Source organism: Vanrija pseudolonga, chromosome 1 (genome assembly GCF_020906515.1).
Source record: "Vanrija pseudolonga chromosome 1, complete sequence".
Taxonomy (NCBI): domain Eukaryota; kingdom Fungi; phylum Basidiomycota; class Tremellomycetes; order Trichosporonales; family Trichosporonaceae; genus Vanrija; species Vanrija pseudolonga.
The window spans coordinates 2,865,774-2,886,983 of NC_085849.1; the positions used below are offsets into that span (position 1 = coordinate 2,865,774).

General features: G+C 62.1%; 8 protein-coding genes across 9 annotated transcripts; 6 read left to right on the forward strand and 2 right to left on the reverse strand.

Moving 5' to 3' along the window:
* Positions 1-252: 252 nt before the first annotated feature.
* Positions 253-1,446, forward strand: Amacr (Alpha-methylacyl-CoA racemase; the record flags this gene model as incomplete). The annotated part of the gene is made up of 1 exon (XM_062767563.1): positions 253-1,446. One exon carries the CDS (start codon positions 253-255, stop codon positions 1,444-1,446), a length of 1,194 nt encoding a protein of 397 aa, XP_062623547.1.
* Positions 1,447-2,372: 926 nt separating this feature from the next.
* LOC62_01G001092 (uncharacterized protein) lies at positions 2,373-3,794 on the forward strand (the record flags this gene model as incomplete). The annotated part of the gene is made up of 2 exons (XM_062767564.1): positions 2,373-3,565; positions 3,606-3,794. The coding sequence occupies 2 exons, from the start codon at positions 2,373-2,375 to the stop codon at positions 3,613-3,615; spliced, it is 1,203 nt and encodes a 400-aa protein (XP_062623548.1). The 3' UTR covers positions 3,616-3,794.
* Positions 3,795-3,848: 54 nt separating this feature from the next.
* Positions 3,849-5,786, forward strand: CHAT (Choline O-acetyltransferase; the record flags this gene model as incomplete). The annotated part of the gene is made up of 1 exon (XM_062767565.1): positions 3,849-5,786. The coding sequence occupies one exon, from the start codon at positions 3,849-3,851 to the stop codon at positions 5,784-5,786; it is 1,938 nt and encodes a 645-aa protein (XP_062623549.1).
* ytcJ_6 (Putative amidohydrolase YtcJ) lies at positions 3,909-7,971 on the reverse strand (the record flags this gene model as incomplete). Of its 2 annotated transcripts, XM_062767566.1 has the most annotated exons (7): positions 3,909-5,656; positions 5,711-6,039; positions 6,081-6,333; positions 6,373-6,582; positions 6,618-6,863; positions 6,902-7,261; positions 7,315-7,971. In XM_062767566.1, the coding sequence occupies 6 exons, from the start codon at positions 7,969-7,971 to the stop codon at positions 5,867-5,869; spliced, it is 1,899 nt and encodes a 632-aa protein (XP_062623550.1). In that variant the 3' UTR covers positions 3,909-5,656; positions 5,711-5,866. The 2 variants fall into 2 exon arrangements, with proteins under 2 accessions (XP_062623550.1, XP_062623551.1); XM_062767567.1 differs by having other exon boundaries at positions 3,909-6,039.
* A 439-nt stretch (positions 7,972-8,410) lies between these two features.
* SPBC660.15 (putative RNA-binding protein) lies at positions 8,411-10,559 on the forward strand (the record flags this gene model as incomplete). Its single annotated transcript, XM_062767568.1, has 7 exons — positions 8,411-8,739; positions 9,044-9,084; positions 9,135-9,295; positions 9,354-9,876; positions 9,914-10,036; positions 10,080-10,183; positions 10,236-10,559. 7 exons carry the CDS (start codon positions 8,411-8,413, stop codon positions 10,419-10,421), a joined length of 1,467 nt encoding a protein of 488 aa, XP_062623552.1. The 3' UTR covers positions 10,422-10,559.
* A 202-nt stretch (positions 10,560-10,761) lies between these two features.
* On the reverse strand, positions 10,762-12,136 carry rax1 (the record flags this gene model as incomplete). The annotated part of the gene is made up of 3 exons (XM_062767569.1): positions 10,762-11,718; positions 11,753-11,860; positions 11,948-12,136. 3 exons carry the CDS (start codon positions 12,134-12,136, stop codon positions 10,762-10,764), a joined length of 1,254 nt encoding a protein of 417 aa, XP_062623553.1.
* A 498-nt stretch (positions 12,137-12,634) lies between these two features.
* Positions 12,635-14,007, forward strand: rpb7 (DNA-directed RNA polymerase II subunit rpb7). The gene is made up of 5 exons (XM_062767570.1): positions 12,635-12,944; positions 13,016-13,131; positions 13,176-13,380; positions 13,581-13,712; positions 13,770-14,007. The coding sequence occupies exons 1-5, from the start codon at positions 12,933-12,935 to the stop codon at positions 13,818-13,820; spliced, it is 516 nt and encodes a 171-aa protein (XP_062623554.1). The 5' UTR covers positions 12,635-12,932; the 3' UTR covers positions 13,821-14,007.
* A 1,734-nt stretch (positions 14,008-15,741) lies between these two features.
* SPAC24B11.12c (Putative phospholipid-transporting ATPase) lies at positions 15,742-21,145 on the forward strand. Its single transcript, XM_062767571.1, has 2 exons — positions 15,742-17,173; positions 17,361-21,145. The coding sequence occupies exons 1-2, from the start codon at positions 16,372-16,374 to the stop codon at positions 21,038-21,040; spliced, it is 4,482 nt and encodes a 1,493-aa protein (XP_062623555.1). The 5' UTR covers positions 15,742-16,371; the 3' UTR covers positions 21,041-21,145.
* The last annotated feature ends 65 nt before the right edge of the window (positions 21,146-21,210 follow it).

A 21,210-nucleotide genomic window follows, 5' to 3' on the forward strand; every position in this document is an offset into this window, starting at 1 on the left:
ACCCAACACGACTTACTCGACATCCCACTATGTAAGTACTAAGTAGTTACTCGGCCGAGGTCCGGCATCGCGCTACACTCACACAAAGCACACTGCCGTGTCTCCGAGTTACAAGAACGGTTGACAACACGACATGTAGTGTTGCATCGTGTCCATCTCACACGACGACGCAACAACCCACCATATAAACGAGCAACGATTCGCTCGGCTGCCAGTCTCATCGCTCCCCATCTCCCACGCTCGCTACCCACCATGTCCTTCCCACTACAAGGCCTCCGCGTCGTAGAGTTCAGCGGCATCGGCCCCGGTCCCTTCGCATCCATGGTCCTCGCCGACTTTGGGGCCGACGTCGTGCGCATCGACCGCGGGGGCAGCCTCCGCTCAGACGTGACCTCGCGCGGCAAGACGTCGCTCATTGTCGACCTAAAGGACCCCAACGGCAAGGCCGTCCTCCACAAGATGCTCGCGAAAGCCGACGTCCTCATCGACCCGTACCGCCCCGGCGTGCTCGACAAGCTCGGCTTCGGCCCCGCGCAGCTCGAGAAGCTCAACCCCCGCCTCATCGTCGCGCGCATGACGGGCTTCCCACGCAACAACTCGACCTACTCGCAGATGGCAGGCCACGACATCAACTACATTGCCGCCTCGGGCGTGCTCGACATGATCAGGTCGAAAGACGCGCACGGCGAGCCCTCGACGCCGGTGCCCCCGCTCAATCTCCTCGGCGACTTTGCCGGCGGCGGCATCATGCTCGTACTGGGCATCCTGTTCGCTGTCATCGAGCGCCAGGCGTCGGGCAAGGGGCAGGTCGTCGACACCGACATGGTCTCTGGAGCGCGCTACATCTCGTCGTTCCCCCTGCTGCTCGCGCACCCCCAGAGCGGCGCGTTCATGTGGAGCAACCCACCCGGCAACAACCTGCTCGATGGCGGCGCGCCGTTCTACGGCGTCTACAAGACAAAGGACGACAAGTACATGTCTGTCGGGTGTCTCGAGCCCGAGTTCTTTGCCGAGTTTGCGCGAATCATCAACCCGTTCCTCCGGTCCCCGCTCAGCGTCGAGACGCAGCAGGACCCGAGCTCGTGGGCCGAGATGCGCGGCACGCTCGCGGATGCGTTCGCGACCAAGACGCGCGACGAGTGGGCCAAGCTCTTCCACGAGACCGACGCGTGCTGCGTGCCGGTCCTCACGGCGGCCGATGTGTCGGGCAACGAGCTCGGACAGCCGGGGGCGCAGGCCAGCGCTGATGTCCCGCTGCCGCCAGCGCCACACCCGAACCTGTCACGAACGCCAGCCCGCAGCATCCCCACATACTCCGAACAAACCGACTTCTTTATCGAGAAGGGCTCCGGCCTCGACAAGGTGCTTGGCCAGCTCGGTGGCCAGCTGTCCGCGGAGGAGACGGCGTATCTGAAGAAAGCGAACGGAGCGAAGGCAAAGTTGTAGCAGAGTCGTTGTAAGCAATAACAGTCGATGTAGCCAAGCAAGTCACAACTGGCCCCCTGTGTGGCACCTCCGCTCACCAACCTCACTCACCCACTCATCTCAGCCGCGCCAACTCGTGCAGCGCAGAGCCGCCGTAGTTCCTCCTCCTGGGCGAGGCTTCCCCCGTCCGTAATTACAGTCCAGTTAAGCGCCGCCCCAGCTCGGCTCGCTGCCGAGCGTCGCACGCCGTCACGCCGATGTTGAGCGGAATGCGCCGCGCATAGCGTCGTTTTCTGGGGTGACGGCCGCGGGATGCTGGCGGAGTGCACGCACGGCGGCGCAGGCAACTTGCTTACGCAAGCGCGGTGACGCCGGAATGTAGCTTGTACAAGGTTTGCATGTGTGGATCTTGGAATGAGTGTGCGACCCGGAGGGTGGCAGTGGCGTCACGTCGGGAGGTGGGTGTGATGGGTGGGTGAGGAGTGCCGTGCCGCCAGATGTCTGGCTGTCAGATGTGCGCCACCTTATGCACCAAAGCGGGGCTGGCGTGCTGCTCTCCATAGTCCTGGCCTGCTATACCCACCCTTGCACACCGTGCGCGCCTCGTCGTCCTCGTGGCCTCGAGCACACCTCTTTGCCAAAGTCAGTCGCGTGCCACCCTGCTTACCTAAGCCGATTGTTTACAAGTGATCTTCGTCCGATCATCGCCTTTCCGATGCCCGCAACTCGACTCTGCTCATCGCCATCACCGCTTTGGTCCTTGTCATTGCCGCTCACATATCGGACTCGGCAAGAACGAGCGAACGCGAGTGACTTCGCCTGAACCTCTCGACACCTCGCCCCCGTCACCCACCACGCGACGCGACGCCACCGGCGTCCAACCTCCGTACGCGCCCTTCCTCCTCACTGCTTCCCGCCCTCCCGCCGCCGCCGCCCACTCCACCCCGATGGACCACCAGGCGCGCCGAGCGCGCAACGCACGCATATGTACCGAGAACGAGGCGATCATCCGCTCCGGCGAGTACCGCTCGCCCGGGACCAGCGCGCGCATCAACCTCGCGTCGCTCGTGACGGCCTCCAAGGGCGGCACCAAGTCGTACACGTCGGGCGGGACAGGCCGGCTCCTGCAGCGCTGGGACCCGTCGGCGCTGCCCCCGTCCATCGTATCGGGGCCGTCGGCGCGCGCCAGCCACCCGGTGCACGCGACGACCTTCGAGGTGACCGCCGAGACAAGCACGCAGGCGGCTGAGCGGCTCGCGGCGGGCCAGGCGCCGGCGATCGCAGTGCTCAACTTTGCGTCGGCGAAGCACCCGGGTGGAGGGTACCTCACCGGCGCTACGGCGCAGGAGGAAGACCTGTGTCGCAGCTCGGCGCTCTACACGACCCTGCTGGCCGCGCGCGATTTTTACAAGGCGCACAGGGAGAGCTCGGACGCGCGGTACACGCACCGCGTCATCTGGTCGCCCGATGTGCCAGTGTACCGCGACAACGACTACAAGCTGCTGCCGATGCCGTACCTCGTGTCGTTTATCACGGTCGCCGCGCCCAACCTCGGGCCGCTGATAAAGGGCAACGCGCGGTCGCTGCAGCACATCCCCGAGCTGCTGGAGGAGCGCGCGGCCCGCTTCCTCGCCGTTGCCGCGCACCACGGCGCACGCACGCTCGTGCTCGGCGCATGGGGCTGCGGCGTGTTCCAGAACGACCCGGTCGTCGTCGCGCGCGTGTTCCGCGACCTGCTCCTCCGCCCCAAGGGGCTCTTCTACGGCGCGTTCGAGAAGGTAGTCTTCGCGATCTACGATCCTAGCAAGGAGCAGGCGACGATGAAGGCATTCACGGCGGCGTTTGCGGCGGCACCGAATGTCAGCCACTACGGAGGGGACACACTCAAGAAGATGCGTGCGGCGGTGTCGTTGCCTGCGCCGGGGGGTTCGTCAACAGCGCTGGCTAGCCCTCCAGGTTCACCACCGCCACGCAGCCCCGTCCCATCGCCGCCGCCTGTAAGACGCGACGCACCAACATCGCCTCAGCCTTCTGGTGCAGCTCAGAAGGCCCCACGGACAGGTGCCACTCCCTCTGCGGGCCAGGCAGCAAGAGGCGGCGCTGCAAAACCACAGAGAACGCTCTTCGACTTTGGGTTCAAGTGAGTGCCCGTGCCCGTGCGTTGTCGCTCTAACCCAGAGACAGAAGTAGGCCGTCGTTGTGATCACTACCTTCGTCTTCGCTCCATTCCCAGTGCATAGTATCACCACACGCTGTGCATAGCACGTCGTCACCATGTTGTATATCTTGGGGGCCATATACGCCCGTTTGTGCGTTTACGTAACCCATCAGCGGCTATTGACAAACCCGGAATGATGTTATTTATCGAGCTACAAACTAATAGTGCTGTCGTCGTGTCACTCTTTCATCTCTCTCAAAGCAAAATGCTCGCAGCTCGCATCAGCTCTCGGAGAGTGCTCGCGTCGTCGTCGTCGTCGTCGTCGGCGCGCGTCGCCGTCGCTTGCCGCCGGCACAAGACGACCGAGACGCGGCCGGGCACGTTCGACTTCCAGGACGAGCTACCGCGCCTGCCCATCCCTTCACTGGAGGACACAGCCGTGCGCTACCTCGAGTCGCTGGAGCCCCTGCTGCCGCAGGACGAGTTCAAGCGCTCCGTCGCCGCGGTGAACGAGTTTGTGTCCCCCTCTGGCCTCGGCCCAGTGCTGCAGGAGCGCCTGCGCGCCGTCGACGCCGCCGCGCCCAACTCGTGGCTCGAGGACATCTGGCTCAACAAGGCGTACCTCGAGTGGCGCGGCCCGTCGTACATCAACGTCAACTGGGCTGCGATTCTGGCCGACAACGCCGCGGTCCCCCTCGTGCCCACCTCACAGATCACAAAGGGCAAGCCTACCGACGTGCAGATTGACCGCGCGGCGCGCCTCGTGACCCACCTCCTCGAGGCCAACGACGCGATCAACAAGGGCACGTTCGCGCCCGACATCCAGCGCGGCGCGCCCCTCTGCATGAACCAGTACAAGTGGCAGTTTGGCACCACGCGCATCCCGCAGCCCGGCCGCGACAAGGTCGTGCACCAGTACCCCAGCACGGCGAGCCACGTCCTGCTGCAGTACCGCAACACGAGCGTCGCGGTGCCCGTGTACAACGCGCAGCGCCAGCGCGCGACGACTGAGCAGATTGCCGCGCAGCTGCGCGCCGCAACGGCGGCTGTCGATGCACAGATCGCGGCGTCAGGCCCCCTGCCGGCGGTCGCCAACCTCACGGCCGCCGACCGCGACCTGTGGACCTCGGCGCGCGAGGCCCTGCTCCAGGACGCGACGAACAAGGCGTCGCTTGACGCCGCCGAGAGCGCGCTCTTCGGGGTGTGCCTCGACGTCGACGTCGACCCCGCGACGCTCTCCGACCCCGCGCAGAACTGGCACACGCTCACGCACTCGGACGCAGGCAGTAACCGGTGGTTTGACAAGGCCATCTCGCTCGTCGTGCTGCCCACCGGACGCGTCGGCGTCAACTGCGAGCACACGCCCGTCGACGCGCTCACCACGGGCCGGCTGCTGCTCGAAGCCATCGCCAAGGAGAAGCGTGACCAGCGCCCCTCGGCCGCGGCAGACGGCTTGCCCCCGCCCGCCGTGCTGCAGTGGAACGTGAGCGACGGCGTCGCGGGCCAGATCGCCGAGGCGCGCAAGGGCGCCGGCGCGCTCGCCGCCGACCTCAAGCTGCGGTTCGGCGACGCGCCGTTCGGCGCAAAGTTCATCAAGGGCCTCGGCGTGTCGCCCGACGCGTTCTTCCAGGTCGCCCTCCAGACGGCCTACCTCCGCCACCACGGCAAAGCGGTCGCGACGTACGAGTCGGCGTCGCTGCGCCGCTTCGCGCACGGGCGTACCGAGACGATCCGCTCCGCCACGAGCGCGGCACAGGCGTTTGCGCGCGCGTTTGATGACGGCAGCGCGAGCCTCGGCGACAAGCTCGCGCTGTTCAAGAACGCCGCGAGCACGCACACTGCGCTCTCGCATGCCGCCGCGGGCGGACAGGGCGTCGACCGCCACTTGCTTGGCCTGCGCGCGCAGCTCTCGGGCGACGAGGGCGCCGCGCCATCCCTGTTCACCGACCCAGGCTACGCGCTCAGCTCGACGTTTGTGCTGTCCACGTCCAACACGACCCCCGGCGACCAGTTCCGCGGCGGCTTTGCGCCCGTCACGGCCGACGGCTACGGCGTCAACTACGCCCTCGACCCCGAGGACATCAAGTTTAGCGTCAGCGAGTGGAAGTCGAGCGGCGTGACTGATGCCGACGCGTTCAAGGGGACCGTCATCCAGACGCTCAACGACCTGCATGCCGCGGGTGTGCAGGCCGCGAAGCAGTAGAGAAAAGAAGGAAGGACCTTGGATAGTCTGATGCATTTGTCTAGATATGCTAGATGCTTGGCCACTGCGCTCGCTCCGCTCTACACACGCCACTCGCCGTACACGATCCGCCCGTCCATGATCGTCGCCTTGGCCTTGACGTCGAGCATCTCGCCAATGTCGACCGTCATGAGGTCGTCGTCCCAGAGCACGCCGTCGAAGCGCATGCCGGGGGTGAGCGAGCCCGTGTTGTTCGAGAAGGAGGCGTACGCGGCTGCGGGCGAGCGTTAGCGAGCGAGCAAAGTCAGCACTTACGATCAACCGTGAAGCCCCTCAGCGCCTCCTCACGCGTGAGCTTCTGGTCGCCAAACCACCCGTCCTTGCCGTGCGGGCTGTCGCCCTTCTCCGTCAGGCGGGTGACGGCCGCGTAGATGCCCTTGAGGGGGTCGATCGACTCGACGGGGAAGTCGGAGCCCAGGGCCAGGCGGCCGCCGGCCTCGAGGTACGTGCGCCATGCGTACGCGCCCTTTGCGCGCTCGTGGCCGAGGCGGTCCTCGACGTAGCCCATCTGCGGGTGGGGTCAGCTTCACCTTGTGGGTGGGCTCACGTCGCTGGTGCAGTGCGTCGGCTGCACGCTGCCGATGATGCCCAGGTCCGCGGCGCGCTTAATGTCGTTCGGGGCAAACACCTGCGCGTGCTCGATTCTGTGTCGCCCAGCGCGGAACGCATCCTTGTCGTCCCCGATCGCCTCCTCGAACGCGTCCAGAATAACCCGGTTCGCCTTGTCGCCGATACAGTGGACGTTGACCTGCCAGCCCTGCGGTGTCAGTGGCGCTGCAGCCACACACTCACGTCGTCGTAAAAGTTCTTGATGAGAGGCGCCCACACGCCCTCATCGGCGAGCAGGAAGCCGCTCCATCCCGGCCGGTCAGAGTACTCCTCGAGCAGGGCCGCGCCGCGCGATCCCAGCGCGCCGTCGCCAAACAGCTTGACGCTGCGCAGTGTCCACCGGTCGTCGCCTGCGCCAATGGTGCGCTCGACGTCCTTGCCGCAGAAGGCAAACTTGTCAGGGCACAGGAGCATGGTGTAGATACGAAGCTGGGGGGCTGTCAGCGAGACCACCGCGCCACACTCACGCCCAGAGCCCCCTCGTTCGCCATGCGGCGGTAGAAGGCAATGTCCTCTGGCGGGGCCATGGCGTCGTGCACGCCGACCAGGCCGACGGCGAGCGCGTCGCGCGTCGTCGTCTCGAGGAAGCGCTGGCGCAGCTCATCCGTAATCGGGGGCATGAGTGGCGTGACAAACTCGTACATCGCATTGTCGACGAAGATACCCGTCGGGTTACCGTCGGCATCACGCACAATGTCGCCGCCCGTCACCACGTCGGGCAGGTTGTGCATCTGCGCGAGCACCGGCGGCGACACCCACGCGGCGTGCACGTCGACGCGCCAGAGCGCAATGTTGATGCCGCGCAGTGTCGGCGTGTCGAGGTCGGCCTGGCCAGCATCAGCACCAGCACCCGCACCCAAACAGCCACAAGCCCACTCACAGCCGTGGGGTACTCCTTGACCGGCCACGCGTTGTGGTCCCAGCCCATGCCGAAGATCCAGTCGCCCTTCTTGAGGCCGCGCTCCTTGACGTACGCCTCGACGGCGGCGATCGTGTCCTCCATGTTCGTGAAGCCGTACAGCGGCAGCTCGCGGCTCTTGCCGTACTCGATGATATGCACATGCGCGTCCGTGAGGCCAGGGGTCAGCGAGTGCCCGGCAGGGAGGTAGATGATGCGCAGGCCGCCGTCCTTCTTGATGTGGGCGGGGCTGCCGTCGACGCCGCCAATGGTCGCCTTGTCGCCGTACTTGCGGCGCACCTTGGCCAGGCTGCCCGTGTCGACGACGTGCTTGTCGCCCACGACGATACACTCTACGGCGCCGACGCCCGACTCGGGGGGTACAGTGTATACCGCCTTGCGGCCATCGCGGCCGCACACGGCGTACCACGAGGGAAGGGGCCGCTTGCCGCTATCGAGCGTCCATGGGCCCTGTTTGCTGATGCCGGTGCGCTGCGCGTACAGGACGAAAAAGCCAAGGATCACAATCGACAGCGCGAGGTGCACCGGCCGCGTCGAGCGCGGAGCTGGCCGCGGCGCCTTCTCGTACGCCGGCACCTGGGCTGCTGCTTCCTTCTTGCGCTGCCGCAGTTCGGACATGATAGTTTTTCTTGCGAGCGAGAGGTCGGGATACCGGGGGCTTGGCACAAAGGTCCTTTGCCCGACTTTATATCGCAGACGCAAGGTGGAGTAATCGGACCGGCAGTGTTGACGGACAGAGCCGATAGCACGGACAGCGGGGTAATGGGCGGAGTTGCCGAACTCTCCCACGGTGGGTGCAAAGGGCGGCTATTCACTTATTCGGTGCCGCTGCTTAAGGCGAATCCTGCCAGAGCTTATTGCTTCCGAATGCGCACCGAATACGCGCGCCTGCGGCGTCCATCCCACTCGCCCACCCACCCCAGCTTCGCCCCTCGCGCCGCTCTCTCTCTCCGTCCCCCTGGCCTGCTCTGCCCAACCCCTGCACATTAAACACCCCTGCCAACATCACCTCACTCCATCATCTTACTCTTATCCTACTCCCACATCCATACCCATCATGTCCGACTTTGACCACGATCTCTACGGCGATCTCGACCTCGAGGACCTCGACGCTACCCAGCTCGAGGAGGAGCTCGTCGACCCCGACGCTGAGCCGTCGTCGCAGGACGCGCCGGCTCCGGCCGCTGCCGCTGCTGCGCCAGTGCAGCAGCACCAGCAACAGCAGCAGCAGCAGCAGCACTCGCAGCCGGCGTACGACGACGGCCAGCATGCGTCGGGCTCGTCGGGCCAGCTCCAGGGCGGCTATGCCAAGCAGGAGCCTGGCGAGTTCGGCGGCGGCGGTGGATTCGGAGACCGTATCAAGCCGAGTGATATGCCGGACGAGGGGTTAGTAGTCTTGTTTTCTTCCTTCTTTGCTTCGTTAGAGCCGTACCGGGGAGCGCGAGTCTCCCCAATAGGTAGGAGATACACGGCGGCGGCCTCTGCACCCCGCGTAGCTCGTAGCGGTAGAGTATTGGCGGGCAGTAAGGCCCCACTCTTGACAGACACACCACATAACAGATACCACTCGCAGAACTGTACACTGATACTTTTTTCTTCTTCTTTGTTATCACTGCACGATGTACCGACCATTATCCTGGACCATCGCTTTATCCGCCTGTCCTTGACCTGACCCCTAAACCCCCAACAGCAAGATGTTCATTGGAGGCCTCAACTGGGAGACGACAGATGGTTAGTTCATATGTGTCTCTTGTGTTTGTGGCGCTTCTCACCTTGTATAGACGGCCTTCGCACCTACTTCTCCACATATGGTGATATCGACCAGTGCACCATCATGCGCGACCCCACCGGCCGTTCGCGTGGCTTTGCCTTCCTGACCTTCAAGGACCCTGCGTCGGTACAGCGGGTTCTCGAGAAGGACCACCAGCTCGATGGTAAGATGGTGAGTGTGGCGTCAGGTCGTGTGTGGGGAAAGGCAGCCACTAAATCACCACCACCAGATCGACCCCAAGCGTGCCATCCCCCGTGCCGAGCACGAGCGTACGGCCAAGGTGTTTGTCGGCGGCCTCGCGCCGAGCGTGACCTCGGAATCGCTCAAGCAGTTCCTCTCGCAGTTCGGCAAGGTGATGGACGCGACTGTCATGTTTGACCGCATCAACGGCCGGTCAAAGGGCTTTGCCTTTGCCACGTTTGCCGAGGAGTCTGGCGTCGACAACGCCATGTCGCACAGTGGCATCGAGCTCGAGGGCCGACAGATTGAGATCAAGAAGGCGCAGCCCCGTGGCGCAGGCACCCAGGTCAAGAGCTTCAACCAGCCCGGCGGTGCGCGCACTACGGGCTTCAACGCGACCTCGGGCGCCATGGGCTTTGGCATGCCGGGCTTTGACCCCAACGCCATGGCCATGATGTACCAGAACATGATGAAGAGCGCGACTGGCGCCGGCGCCGGCGGCATGGGCGGCGGCATGGGTGGTGGCTTTGACCCGGGAGCCATGGCCATGATGTACCAGAACGTCATGAAGAGTGAGTTGCGCGCGCGCGTGGCAGTGCTGACGAACAGACATGGGCATGGGCCAAGCCCCAGCCATCAACCCCAACATGGCTGGACGCGGCATGGGTGGTATGGCCATGGGCGGCGGAATGGGCGGCATGGGCATGGGCATGAACAACATGATGGGCATGGGTGAGTTGCCGCGGCGTAGGGGTTGACTGTGCTGACCTCGCAGGCATGGGCATGGGCGGCATGGGAATGGGTGGTATGGGCATGGGCAACGGTATGGGTGGCGGCGGCGGCATGGGCGGTGGCATGGGCGGTGGTGGTGGCGGACGCGTGAGTCGCGAGCCGAGCAGTGGGACGTGATGTGTGCTGACTTATTCTCCAGGGCGGACGACAGGTGCCGAACGCGCCCCGTGGCCCCGCGGCGATGCGCAACACTGGCGGCCCCAGCGGACTCGCGCAGCCCATGGCCCAGGGCGGCGGTGGTAGCTCCGGCGGTGGCGGTAGCGGCAACGGCTCTGGGCCGCAGCGCTACTCGACCCAGGGCCAGCAGCGGTCACGCCCATACTAGGTCGAGCGTGATCGCGTGAGGCTGCCTGCCACCTCACCTTGACAACGTTGACTGAAGGAAAGATCCACGACCAAAGAGACTCTATACAAACTCCACCATTCCCAGCATGGCTCGTACTGTTCATGTATTGTATGCACCAGTGACACCCGCACAAGACGGACAGGCCCAACTCTGCTTCGCAACAAGCCACGGCGTGCATCCAACTAACCAAGACTGGCGATGCCGCCCGAATTACACGTGGTACAAATAAGAAACTAAAAAACTGTCCACAGTTGCCGAACAATGTACAAGGGACTCGCCCCCTTCTCTATATCACCCCAAGCCTGCCGTCACGCTCTCCTCACAACCGGTGTCCGGGGACGACACAGAAGATGACGGTGAAGATGGCTGTGAGGACAATGACAAGACTTTCGATCCACAGCGCTCGCAGGAGGATAAGCTTGCGAACGTATGCTTCCCGGACGGTGATGAGGCGGAAGGGTGTCGTTTCCGACTGGAAGAAGACGGCAAACAGAGGCGAGAGCGAGTAGTAGGCCGCGAGTAAAAGGTTGAAGGCGAAGAAGAATGGCAGGATGACCCACGCGCGCGTGCGGCGGGGCTTCCAGTCGAGGAAGATGAACGTGAATGCGAGCACAAACGCGCCCCAGAGCACGAGCAGGCCAAGGACGAGACGGACAAAGCTCGACATGGGCGTGAGGTTGCCAAAGGCCTTTGCGCGGAGGAAGCGTGGGAAGGCGTCCTGCTCGAGCGCGCGGAAGATGTAGAGCTTTTGCGCGTGGAACAGGTCGGGGATGAGGGGCGACGTGTGGCCCTCGCTCGAGACGGGGAAGTTGGACAGGCGGAGCGCGGTGGGGAGGTACACTTCGCGCTCGGCACCGGGGAGCAGGTAGCGGAGGTAGATGCGCTCTGCGCTCTCGACGAGCGCGTGCTTCTCGATCGCCCGGTCGCGCGCAAACACGGTCGGCGCGCGCGACTTGCGTGCAGCCCACCCACGCGAGTTCTTGTCCCGCTCCGGGTGGGATAACTGCGAGCCGGGCTGCGCGTGGCCCGCGCCACCGGGCCCAAGGAGGGTGGGCGACGCGATGTGGTGCGGGTTCGTGGGGTCGTACAGCAGGTCGGGGCTCGACAGCCCCCGTAAGCTATCCGCCACGAGCTCAGAGCTGCGGCGCGCCGGCGCGACGTGCTCTGCACTCCCGCTCAAGTCGAGCATGGGGGTCATGTACGATCCGTTCCGTCGCGCATAGTTTGCAAACTCGGGCCAGTCCTCGTCGACGGTACGCCCCGACCGTTTCAGATCCTGTGGGCGTGTCAGTTTGTCGTATCACAGTCACAGTGTCACTGTCACTTGCCTTGAAGTACGCCTTGCACAGGTTCTCATGCTGCTGGACATCGAGCCAAAAGTCGAGGGCGTCCTCGGACGACTCGCGCTGGAGGAAGATCTGGCGCGGGGGTCAGTGCTTGTTCGGGCAGGATGTCATCGGTCGGCGAGGCTGCATGCGGCCGGCCGACGCGACAAGACGACGCACGTAGAAGCAGAAGAGGTCGAGGGGCGGTCTCGTGCGCCGGTCAAGCACCTCTTGCAGCGTTGGGAGACGCTTGAGCTTGAGGTATCGCGAGGACGGGCGCGCGCGGTCCGGCCTAGCCCCCTGCTGGGGTGGTGCGTTGAGGTCGCCCGCCCGGGGGTCCTTTTCGTTGAAGGTTGTTGTCGTCGCCATCGGGCGGGATGGTGCGATGCGGTTGGGCTGGGCTGGCGGGGTTGGCAGGCAGTTGTTGGGTGATGAGGAGCGCGTAGGGTTGTTGATTGATTATTCGAAAGAGTAAAGACAGACGATGGAGGGGTAGTGTGTGTCGTTGCAATGTTGGGTCAAGTGTCGGACGGCGGTGGTGAGAGTGTGGACAGCAGCAGTTGTGTGGTGGTGGTGGTGGTTGTGTGTGGTGGCTGGTGCAACATGGCTGGCTGGGTCGTTTCCCTTTGCCTGTCGCTGCTCTCCCGCCCGCGCCGCATTTGCCCTTCCCGCGCGATGCAACCCCTCGCTCGCGCCCTCGCCCAGAAGGGAAGGGCGTCACGGTGGGCGAATGCGGAATCAATACCACGTGGGGAATCCGCACAAAAACATCAAAAACAGCTTCCATTAATTCCACGTGGCCATTTTCCGCATCCAGCCAAATCCACCCAACCGCCATCGCCCTCGCACCCAGCCAAACCCTTTCAACACCGTCTCGCACTCTTTTATAAACTCTCCCCTCTCTCACTCACCCTCCTCTTTTCTCTTCTTCCCATCCACCGTCAGCCCCGCGCTCCCCACACGCCAGGCCATCCACCCCGCCATAGCGCAAAGGATTGCGGCCCAGGCAACGCGGACGACGGCTGGGTCCGTGTGACGGGTCGCGCGACACCCACACCCCGAGGGGAACAAGTCCTACACGACGTCGCAAGACGACGACGACGACGGCGCTCTCGAGTCTGCTGCTGCCTGCTGCTGCTGCAGACACTGACACGGCCTCGTAACCATGTTCTTCCTTGTTGGTGTCACACCACTGGCAGACACGGAGCGCTGACGCGTTTGGCTTGTTCTTACCGTTCATTCACATAGCGTCAGCTCACGCACACCATCCTTCTCCACCCATCCTACTTTGGAGCCCAGCTCGAGGAGTACCTCCGGCAAAAGCTCTACGAGGATGTCGAGGGCACGTGTAGCGGAAAATATGGGTGAGTTGGTCGGATGTGGGTGGACATCAACTCACACCCCTCAGCTACATCATCTCGGTCGTGACGATCAACGACATTGGCGAGGGCAAGATCATGCCCTCGACTGGCCAGGCCAAGTTCAAGTGCTCGTACACTGCCATTGTCATGAAGCCTTTCAAGGGCGAGGTCGTCGACGGCAAGGTCCTCAACGTGAACAAGATGGGCTTCTTTGCCATGGTCGGCCCTTTGCAAGTCTTTGTTTCGTCACATGTGAGTGTTGCCTCCTATTGTCCCTCCACCCCCACCCCACCACCCCAATTCGTGATGAATGTAAAGCATAGGGACAACAGATCCTTTGGGAATGTTGAGATGCTCGGGAGATCTTGTAGTAATTGATCACACTTTCTGAACCTACCCTCCTCCACCTCTTTCCGAACAATGAAAGCAGGACGTTGGCTGACAAGCAACAGCTGGTTCACGCCGACATGAAGTTTGACCCCAACGCAAGTCCCCAGTGCTACCGCTCCAACGATGAGGTGATCCAAAAGGACACTCGAGTACGCATGGAGATTGTTGGATGTAGGATAGAGGCAAACGACATTGTGAGTAGTAGATGAGGCTGTTGCCGCATCCGGGGAATACTATCTAACCCATTCCAGTTTGCCATTGGAACAATCAAGAAGGACTACCTGGGCCAGATCCAAGAGTAGACGCGCGCTGTTCTCGACACAATTCGGGTCATTAGAGGGCGATTCTGAGGCGGCGACATACCTACTCGCGCCCAGAAGACAGCATAGTATTGTATACCCCATCATCACTACCATTCATCAGACAGCCCCAGGGGTTTGATTAGTACAACGAAGAGAGAAGACAATGTAGCAGTCAACATTTGACGGGCGGCGCGCAGGCATGAACGTGCACTGTGGGGCTGGAGCAAGGCCAGGCGACGCCATGAGGTCTTGGCAAGTTATTGATTGTTGTTGCGTTAGTTTGTCGGTGGCCCGCCTGCAAGCATTATTTGCTCGAGCCGGAGCCGAGGAACCAGGCGAAGAAGGTGGCGGCAGGGGCACAACTTGGCAGCCAAATGCCGTGTGCTGCGCAGCTCGGAAGCATGGCATGCTCGGCGTAAACCAGCGGCAAGCAGTGCAACTAGTGCAACCTACGTAGGCACGGGCAGTGTCGCACGCACAGCGCACATGTGCACGCTACCGGTTGCACTGCACAGAGGAATGATCCTTATCCTCGCCGAAGCTTGCCTGCCGTCCTCGCTGGCCCGCGAGCTTGGCTCGAGGCATCTCCCCCACCTTGCCTCGGCGTCGCTCACACCTACTCCCCCACCCTTACCGCCGGACAATAATGCCACCCGTCTCCGCCTTGCTCCCTGCACTTGCCCTTGTCTGGGAGCTGGGAGGGAGGCTCGGCAGGGTACGACGGGCAGAGTGGACGCGTCATGCGCCACACTGGTGGAACCTGGCATGAATCTGGCGTCGGTCGGCCTCGACGTCGACGACGCCGGCCCAGGCTTTTTGGCTCAGCGTCATGTGTTTGCAGGCGGTGCCCGGTGGGCCCCGTCGCGGCTTTGCTTGGCTTGGGCGATGATCTATAACGAGACGAAAAGCCGCTGGGGCCAGCTGCCCCGGTGCTGCACGACCCCGCTCGAGCCAGTCTTGTTCTCGTCTCCGTCTGGTCGCAGTCTGGTCGCGTCTTGCAGAGAGAGAGGCCGCCAACTTGGCAGTGGTACCTGCAGGCAGGGCGTGCCGGGTGCAAAATTCAGTGGACGCGTCCAGGCGGCGCTCCTCGCCCTGATGACGCACAGCGCCCGAGGCAAAAACAACGACACGACACTGCTCATCGATGCGGGTGGGTTTGGCTGCATTGGCTGATGGCAGACGGTGCTGCTGCACGCACCGGCATGCACAGGCCCCGAGCCCACGAGGTGGCTTTTGGGTCGGACGTCGTCGATGAGCGGCTAGCAATAGCGCTGTCATCGGCGTGTCGGCAACGGCGCCGGCGGCCCAAGCATTCAAAGCAAGGATGAGTGCTGTCGGGCGCCTCTTGGTCGCCGGCGGGCTTGATGAGCCGACAGCCATGCAGTCAGTATTGGCGCGCGGTGACCCAAGTTGTAATCAGACGCCGGCGGCCGGTAAGGAGGCCGAGGCGAAGGGACGGGCAACAGGGTGGGTGCCTCCAAGGTGAGACCCTAGCGCCTGCCTGCCAGTTGAGAGGCATGGCATGGGTGACGCAGTGACGCAGTGACGAGAGTCGTCGCTTGCAAGCAACGAAAAAGAAAAGCGACTCTTGAAAAAAAATGAGGAAGCCCCCGAGGCCGAGGGCATTTGAGCCCAGGCGGACCAGCCCAGGCCTTTAGTTACTGCCCCCAGCGCGCGCCCATTTACAGCCAGGGTCCAACTGAGTCAAAACAACTGGCTGGCAGTGTGTAATCAGTGGTGTGTGTGTGTGCTTGATCGATCAGCAGAAAGGAAGCCAAGGTCCACAGTCAGTCCAGTCAGTGACGACAGGTCGACGACGACACACGCGGCAGGCAGGCAGCAGCGCATGCAGCGGCAGTGCACCACGACGACGACCCCCACCCCCCGACCACTCTCACGCATCCCATCACACGCATCTCGGGACAAATCTTCGTGCATGCACACTGCGACCAAACACGCCGCCTCGGTCGTCGCCATCATTCTACTCGCATACACTGTCATCCATCATCGTTGCCACCACTCTGATCGTCACCCCGACCGACCGACCCTCCTGTCGCCCCCTCCACACCGACCTCGGCCTGGGTGCGGCCAATGACGACGCAATAGGGCCAAATCCGACAGAGACGATTTTGCGGCCTACGCGGTTCCTCTGAGGCCAACCCATTCCATCCCAACCCACCAACCCACCGAAGGGAAGGGCCAAGCATCACTCGTCCTACGCAGCACCACCACCCACCACTGCCTCGTCGTGCATTGCAATCCATCTCTTCCTTCTCTCTCTCGCACCCACCCCGCTTTCCCTTTCGACGACCCTCGACGGTGACTCTGCGCGCGCTCCCCCTAGCAGCAGCAGCAAGCAGCAGCACCCGCGCGCGCGCCCACCCACGCCCAGTGGCAAGCAGCGACCCCGCTCCACCACTCTTGCTGCACGCACGCATCGGCCTCGGCCACCCCTTCAACAACGCGCGCACAGTGACACCCGTGGGACGACCCGCAACCACCCAACATTTCTTCCCAACTCCCCCAACATCAACCACCACCAGCCCAAGCCATGCCGGGCTCAACATCGGGGGCACCTCTGGTAGCCCGCCGTAGACGGCACAAGAAGGACTCGTGGTGGTCGCGCAACGTCTCCAAGCCGATGGAAAAGCTCAATCCCACGAGATTGTTCAACCGCAAGCGGCCACTCGGCGAACAGCGTACCCTCTACTTCAACGAGCCCCTCCCCGCAGACTTCTTTGACAAGAAGGGGCGCGTCCTCAAGAACAGGCAATTCTGCACAAACCAGGTCGTGACTTCCAAGTACACAATCATCACGTTCCTGCCCCGCAATCTGTTGGAGCAGTTTCGACGCGTCGCAAACATCTTCTTCCTCGCAATCAACATTCTCCAGTTCTTCCCCAAGTTTGCAACAATCTCGCCCGGTCTCGTCATCCTCCCCCTCATCGTCGTTCTCGGTATCACTGCCATCAAGGACGGCTACGAGGACTTTAAGAGGCACCAGGCAGACCACCATATCAACCACTCGATTGTCCACGTTCTTGGCGGCGAAGGCTACGAGAATGTCAACCCCGCCGGCTCCAAGGAGAAGACGTTTGTCAAGGGCATTCCGATGCCTGGACGACGCAGCAAAAAGAACAAAGCCAAGGACGAGGACGGCAAGGACGACGCATCCACTTCGGAAACCAGACGCCCTGAGAACCTGCAGCGTCTCCGCTCCCAGGTCTCCAACTGGGACGAGGACGACGAGGCCGCCGACTCTCCAAACGAACTCGGCTGGCACCGCACCATCTGGGAAGACGTCAAGGTTGGCGACTTTGTCAAGATTTACGACCACGAGCAGATTCCAGCGGGTGAGTACGCGATCGTTTGTTGTTGTTTGTGCGCTGGGCGGCACCAGCGTAGGGGAAAGCTCCGTGCGCTAGGCCAGGCGGCAGTGGATGATGCGCCGCGCCTCCCCGCGGTGGCGGCGTCTCGAAACATTGCTCGGGCGGTGTCTGTGCTTCGCTTTCGTGACACACCCCTGACGCAATGCCTTAGATATCATCATCTGTGCAACATCCGAAGAGGAGGATATTTGTTACATTGAGACCAAGAACCTCGACGGCGAGACCAACCTCAAGTCGAGGCATGGTGTTACCGGCCTCTCATTCCTCGACTCGGCAAGCGCCTGCGCCAACGCCAAGATGCGTGTCGAGCTCGACGCCCCAGAGGTCAACATGTACCGCTTGAACGGCAGCGTCACCCTCCAGTCTGAAGTCGGCCAGGAGCACGAGATCCACCCCATCACCCTCGACACCACTCTTCTTCGTGGCTGTGTTCTCCGCAACACGGCTTGGGTCGTTGGTTTCGTCGCCTACACTGGTACCGACTCGAAGATTGTCCAGAACTCGGGCCTCGCTCCCAGCAAGCGCTCAAAAGTCGAGCGTCAGATGAACCCCCAGGTCCTCTTCAACCTCGCCATCCTCGGCGTCATTGCTATGGTCTGTGCCATCATTGACCACTTCAACGAGAAGCGCTGGGACACGCAGGAAGCCTACTGGGCGATCTACTACAGGCCGGGTGACAACCCGGATATCAACGGTCTGATCACCTTCTTCAACGCCCTCATCACGTTCCAGAACATCATCCCCATTTCGCTCTACATCTCTATCGAGTTTGTGCGTACCATCCAGGCCCTCTTCATCTTCTGGGACCACGACATCCGCTACTTCAAGAACGGCACAAAGTACCGCACCCTCGCACGCACCTGGAACTTGTCCGACGACCTCGGTCAGATCGAGTACATCTTCTCCGACAAGACTGGAACCTTGACGCAGAACGTCATGATTTTCCGTCAGTGCTCGGTCGGTGGCAAGATCTACTACGGCGAGGCACCCCCTCCCAGGCCCTCCATGGACCCCAAGCGCCTCTACGAGCTCAAGAAGACTGTCAGCGGATCGGACAACTCGGGTGACGACGAGCTCAAGAAGAAGGCCGACGCCGAGCGCGAAATCCCTCCGTTCCACGACTCTGAACTTGACCACGACCTCGCCGACCACGACTCTGAGCAGTCGCGTCTCCTGCACGGTTTCTTCGCCGTCCTCGGCCTGTGCCACACGGCTCTGACTGGTGAGAACGAGGATGGTACCATCGAATACAAGTCGCAGTCGCCCGACGAGACCGCTCTTGTTCAGGCCGCCGCCGACGTCGGCTTCGTCTTCCTCGGTCGCGACAAGAACCTTCTCAAGCTCAAGACTCCCTTCTCTGACGAGCCCGACGAGTACGAGCTGCTCAACGTTCTCGAGTTCAACTCTGCTCGTAAGCGCATGTCGGTCGTTGTTAAGAAGCTCGACGAGCACGGCAGAATCTTCCTTCTCACCAAGGGTGCCGACAATGTCATCTTTGAGCGTCTCAGCAAGGAGGTCGGCCAGGACAAGATCCGCGCTCAGACCGACAAGGACCTCCAGACGTTTGCCAACGAGGGTCTCCGTACTCTTTGTCTCGCTTACCGTGTTCTCGACAACGCAGAGTACGAGGAGTTTGCGCAGGACTACCACGAGGCCGAGGTTTCCCTTCACGACCGTGAGAACAAGATCGACGAGGTCTCCGCCCGTCTCGAGAAGGACCTCACTCTTCTCGGCTCCACCGCTATCGAGGACAAGCTCCAGGACGGTGTCCCCGAGACCATTGCCGACCTCAAGCGCGCCGGTATCAAGGTCTGGGTCGCCACTGGTGACAAGCTCGAGACTGCCGTTGCCATTGGTTACACCACCAACCTCCTCACTGCCGACTCAAACTTGATCATTGTTCGCGACGGCAATCACACAATTTACGACCAGCTCCGTGGTGCCCTCGAGGGCTTCTTTGGTGACGACTCACTCACTCGCCAGCCCACCCATTCCCTCGGCCAGACCTTCACTCGTCAGTCGACTCAGCTCCAGCGTGTCAACACTGGCGCCGCGTCGCTTGTTGGTGAAGACAATGGACACCGCCCCGGAGGCTTCTCGCTCGTCATTGACGGCAGCGCTCTCGCCCAGTGCTTTGACGACGAGGACATAGCCGACCTCCTGCTTGCGCTTGCTGTCAAGTGCAACACTGTCATCTGTTGCCGTGTCTCGCCCCTTCAGAAGGCCCAGATTGTCAGCCTCATCAAGGACAACCTCGGTGTCATGACCCTTGCCATCGGTGACGGTGCCAACGACGTGAGCATGATCCAGACTGCGCACGTCGGTGTCGGCATCTCGGGTGAGGAGGGTCTCCAGGCCGTCAACTCGTCCGACTTTGCGATTGCCCAGTTCCGCTTCCTCAAGCGCCTCTTGCTCGTCCACGGCCACTGGTCGTACTTCCGAAACGCTTCGATGATCTGCAACTTCTTCTACAAGAACATTGTCGGTATGGGCGTTCTCTTCTGGTACATGATCTACTGTGGTTGGTCGACCACGTACGTCTACGCCTACGTCTACCTCCTCTTCTGGAACGTCTTCTGGACGATCGCTCCCGTCATCGGCATTGGTGTCTTCGAGCGCAACATCGACGACGACATTCTCATGGCCCTGCCCGAGCTCTACCGTTACAGCCGCAGCGGCAAGTACTACAACTGGCCTCGCTTCCTCTACTACATGTTTGAGGGTGTCTACCAGACAGCCGTTGTCTACTTCATCCTCTGCTACGCCTACGAGGCTACCACCACTCGCGGTGACGGCTACGACGTTGTCCAGTACGAAATGTCGACTACCATGGCCGTCGGTGCCGTCATGATTGCAAACCTGTTCTCGGGTCTCAACATTGACGCCTGGTCGTGGTGGGTTGTGTTTGGTGTCTGGATCGGCCCCGTTCTCATTTGGCTCTTCACCGCCATCTACTCGGTCATCCCGCCCAGCTCGTTCTACACTGGTGTCTACGGTAACGACGTCTTCCTTTTCCGCTCCGCCGCGTTCTGGTTTGGATGGCCCTTCGTCATCGTCTTCTCGCTCATGCCCCGCTACCTTATCAAGTACGCCAAGCAGAACATCTTCCCCAACGACATTGATATCATGCGCCTCGTCCGCAAGTACCACCCCGAAGCCAACCCCTTCACCGACCCCATGCTTGGTGGCAAGCTCAATGTTGACCGCGGAGAGGAGAGCCCCTTCATTGTTGGCAACAGCAGCCGTCCTACGACCCCTGTCCAGGTCGACAAGAATGACAAGAACAACATCGCTCTGCAAAACTTCTCGTCCCCTGGCGGCGACCGTCCTACTGCTATGCGTCCCAGCTTTGACAACGGCCGTCCCAGCTATGACTCGCGCAACAGCTTTGAGAGCGCCCGCCGTCCAAGCATGCAGAGCAATAGGTACGGTAGCAACCGCCAAGCCCGAGGCTCGGCCCATGACATGTCGACGGGTCTTACGCGTGAAGCGTCGCGCGGTTTCGACTTTACGATGGAGGAGGGCGGTGTCGCGGTTCACCGCATGCAGTCGCGCCTCTCCGAGGCGTCGGCCCACCGCCGCAAATACACGCTTCGCCGGTTAGGCATGCAGAACCGCGCCAAGGAGGCTGCCGATCGTGAGGCGACGGCACCCGGCTCGCCTTCCAACAACCCCTTCGCCCGTGTCATTCGTGAGCGTGCCGGCTCGATCTTGAGATCCGGCCGCAACCGATCAAGCACGGTCAACACGCGCAACTCGAGAGCGCCGAGTGAAGGACTGTCAGATCACACGCCTACATCTCCTCACCTTCATCCCCAGCACCACCCATAGCAATAATCGTGTGAATAGGGCGATGGGCCGTGGCTGTAGAACCCGCATCTGCTTGCTGTACCAGTACCGTTATTCTACTTCAGATCGATGATACAATAGACATGCATCTCATAGTTTTGTGCAGCATGTTGCAGGGCGTGTGCGAGGGAGGGCTCGTGTTGCCGAATAGT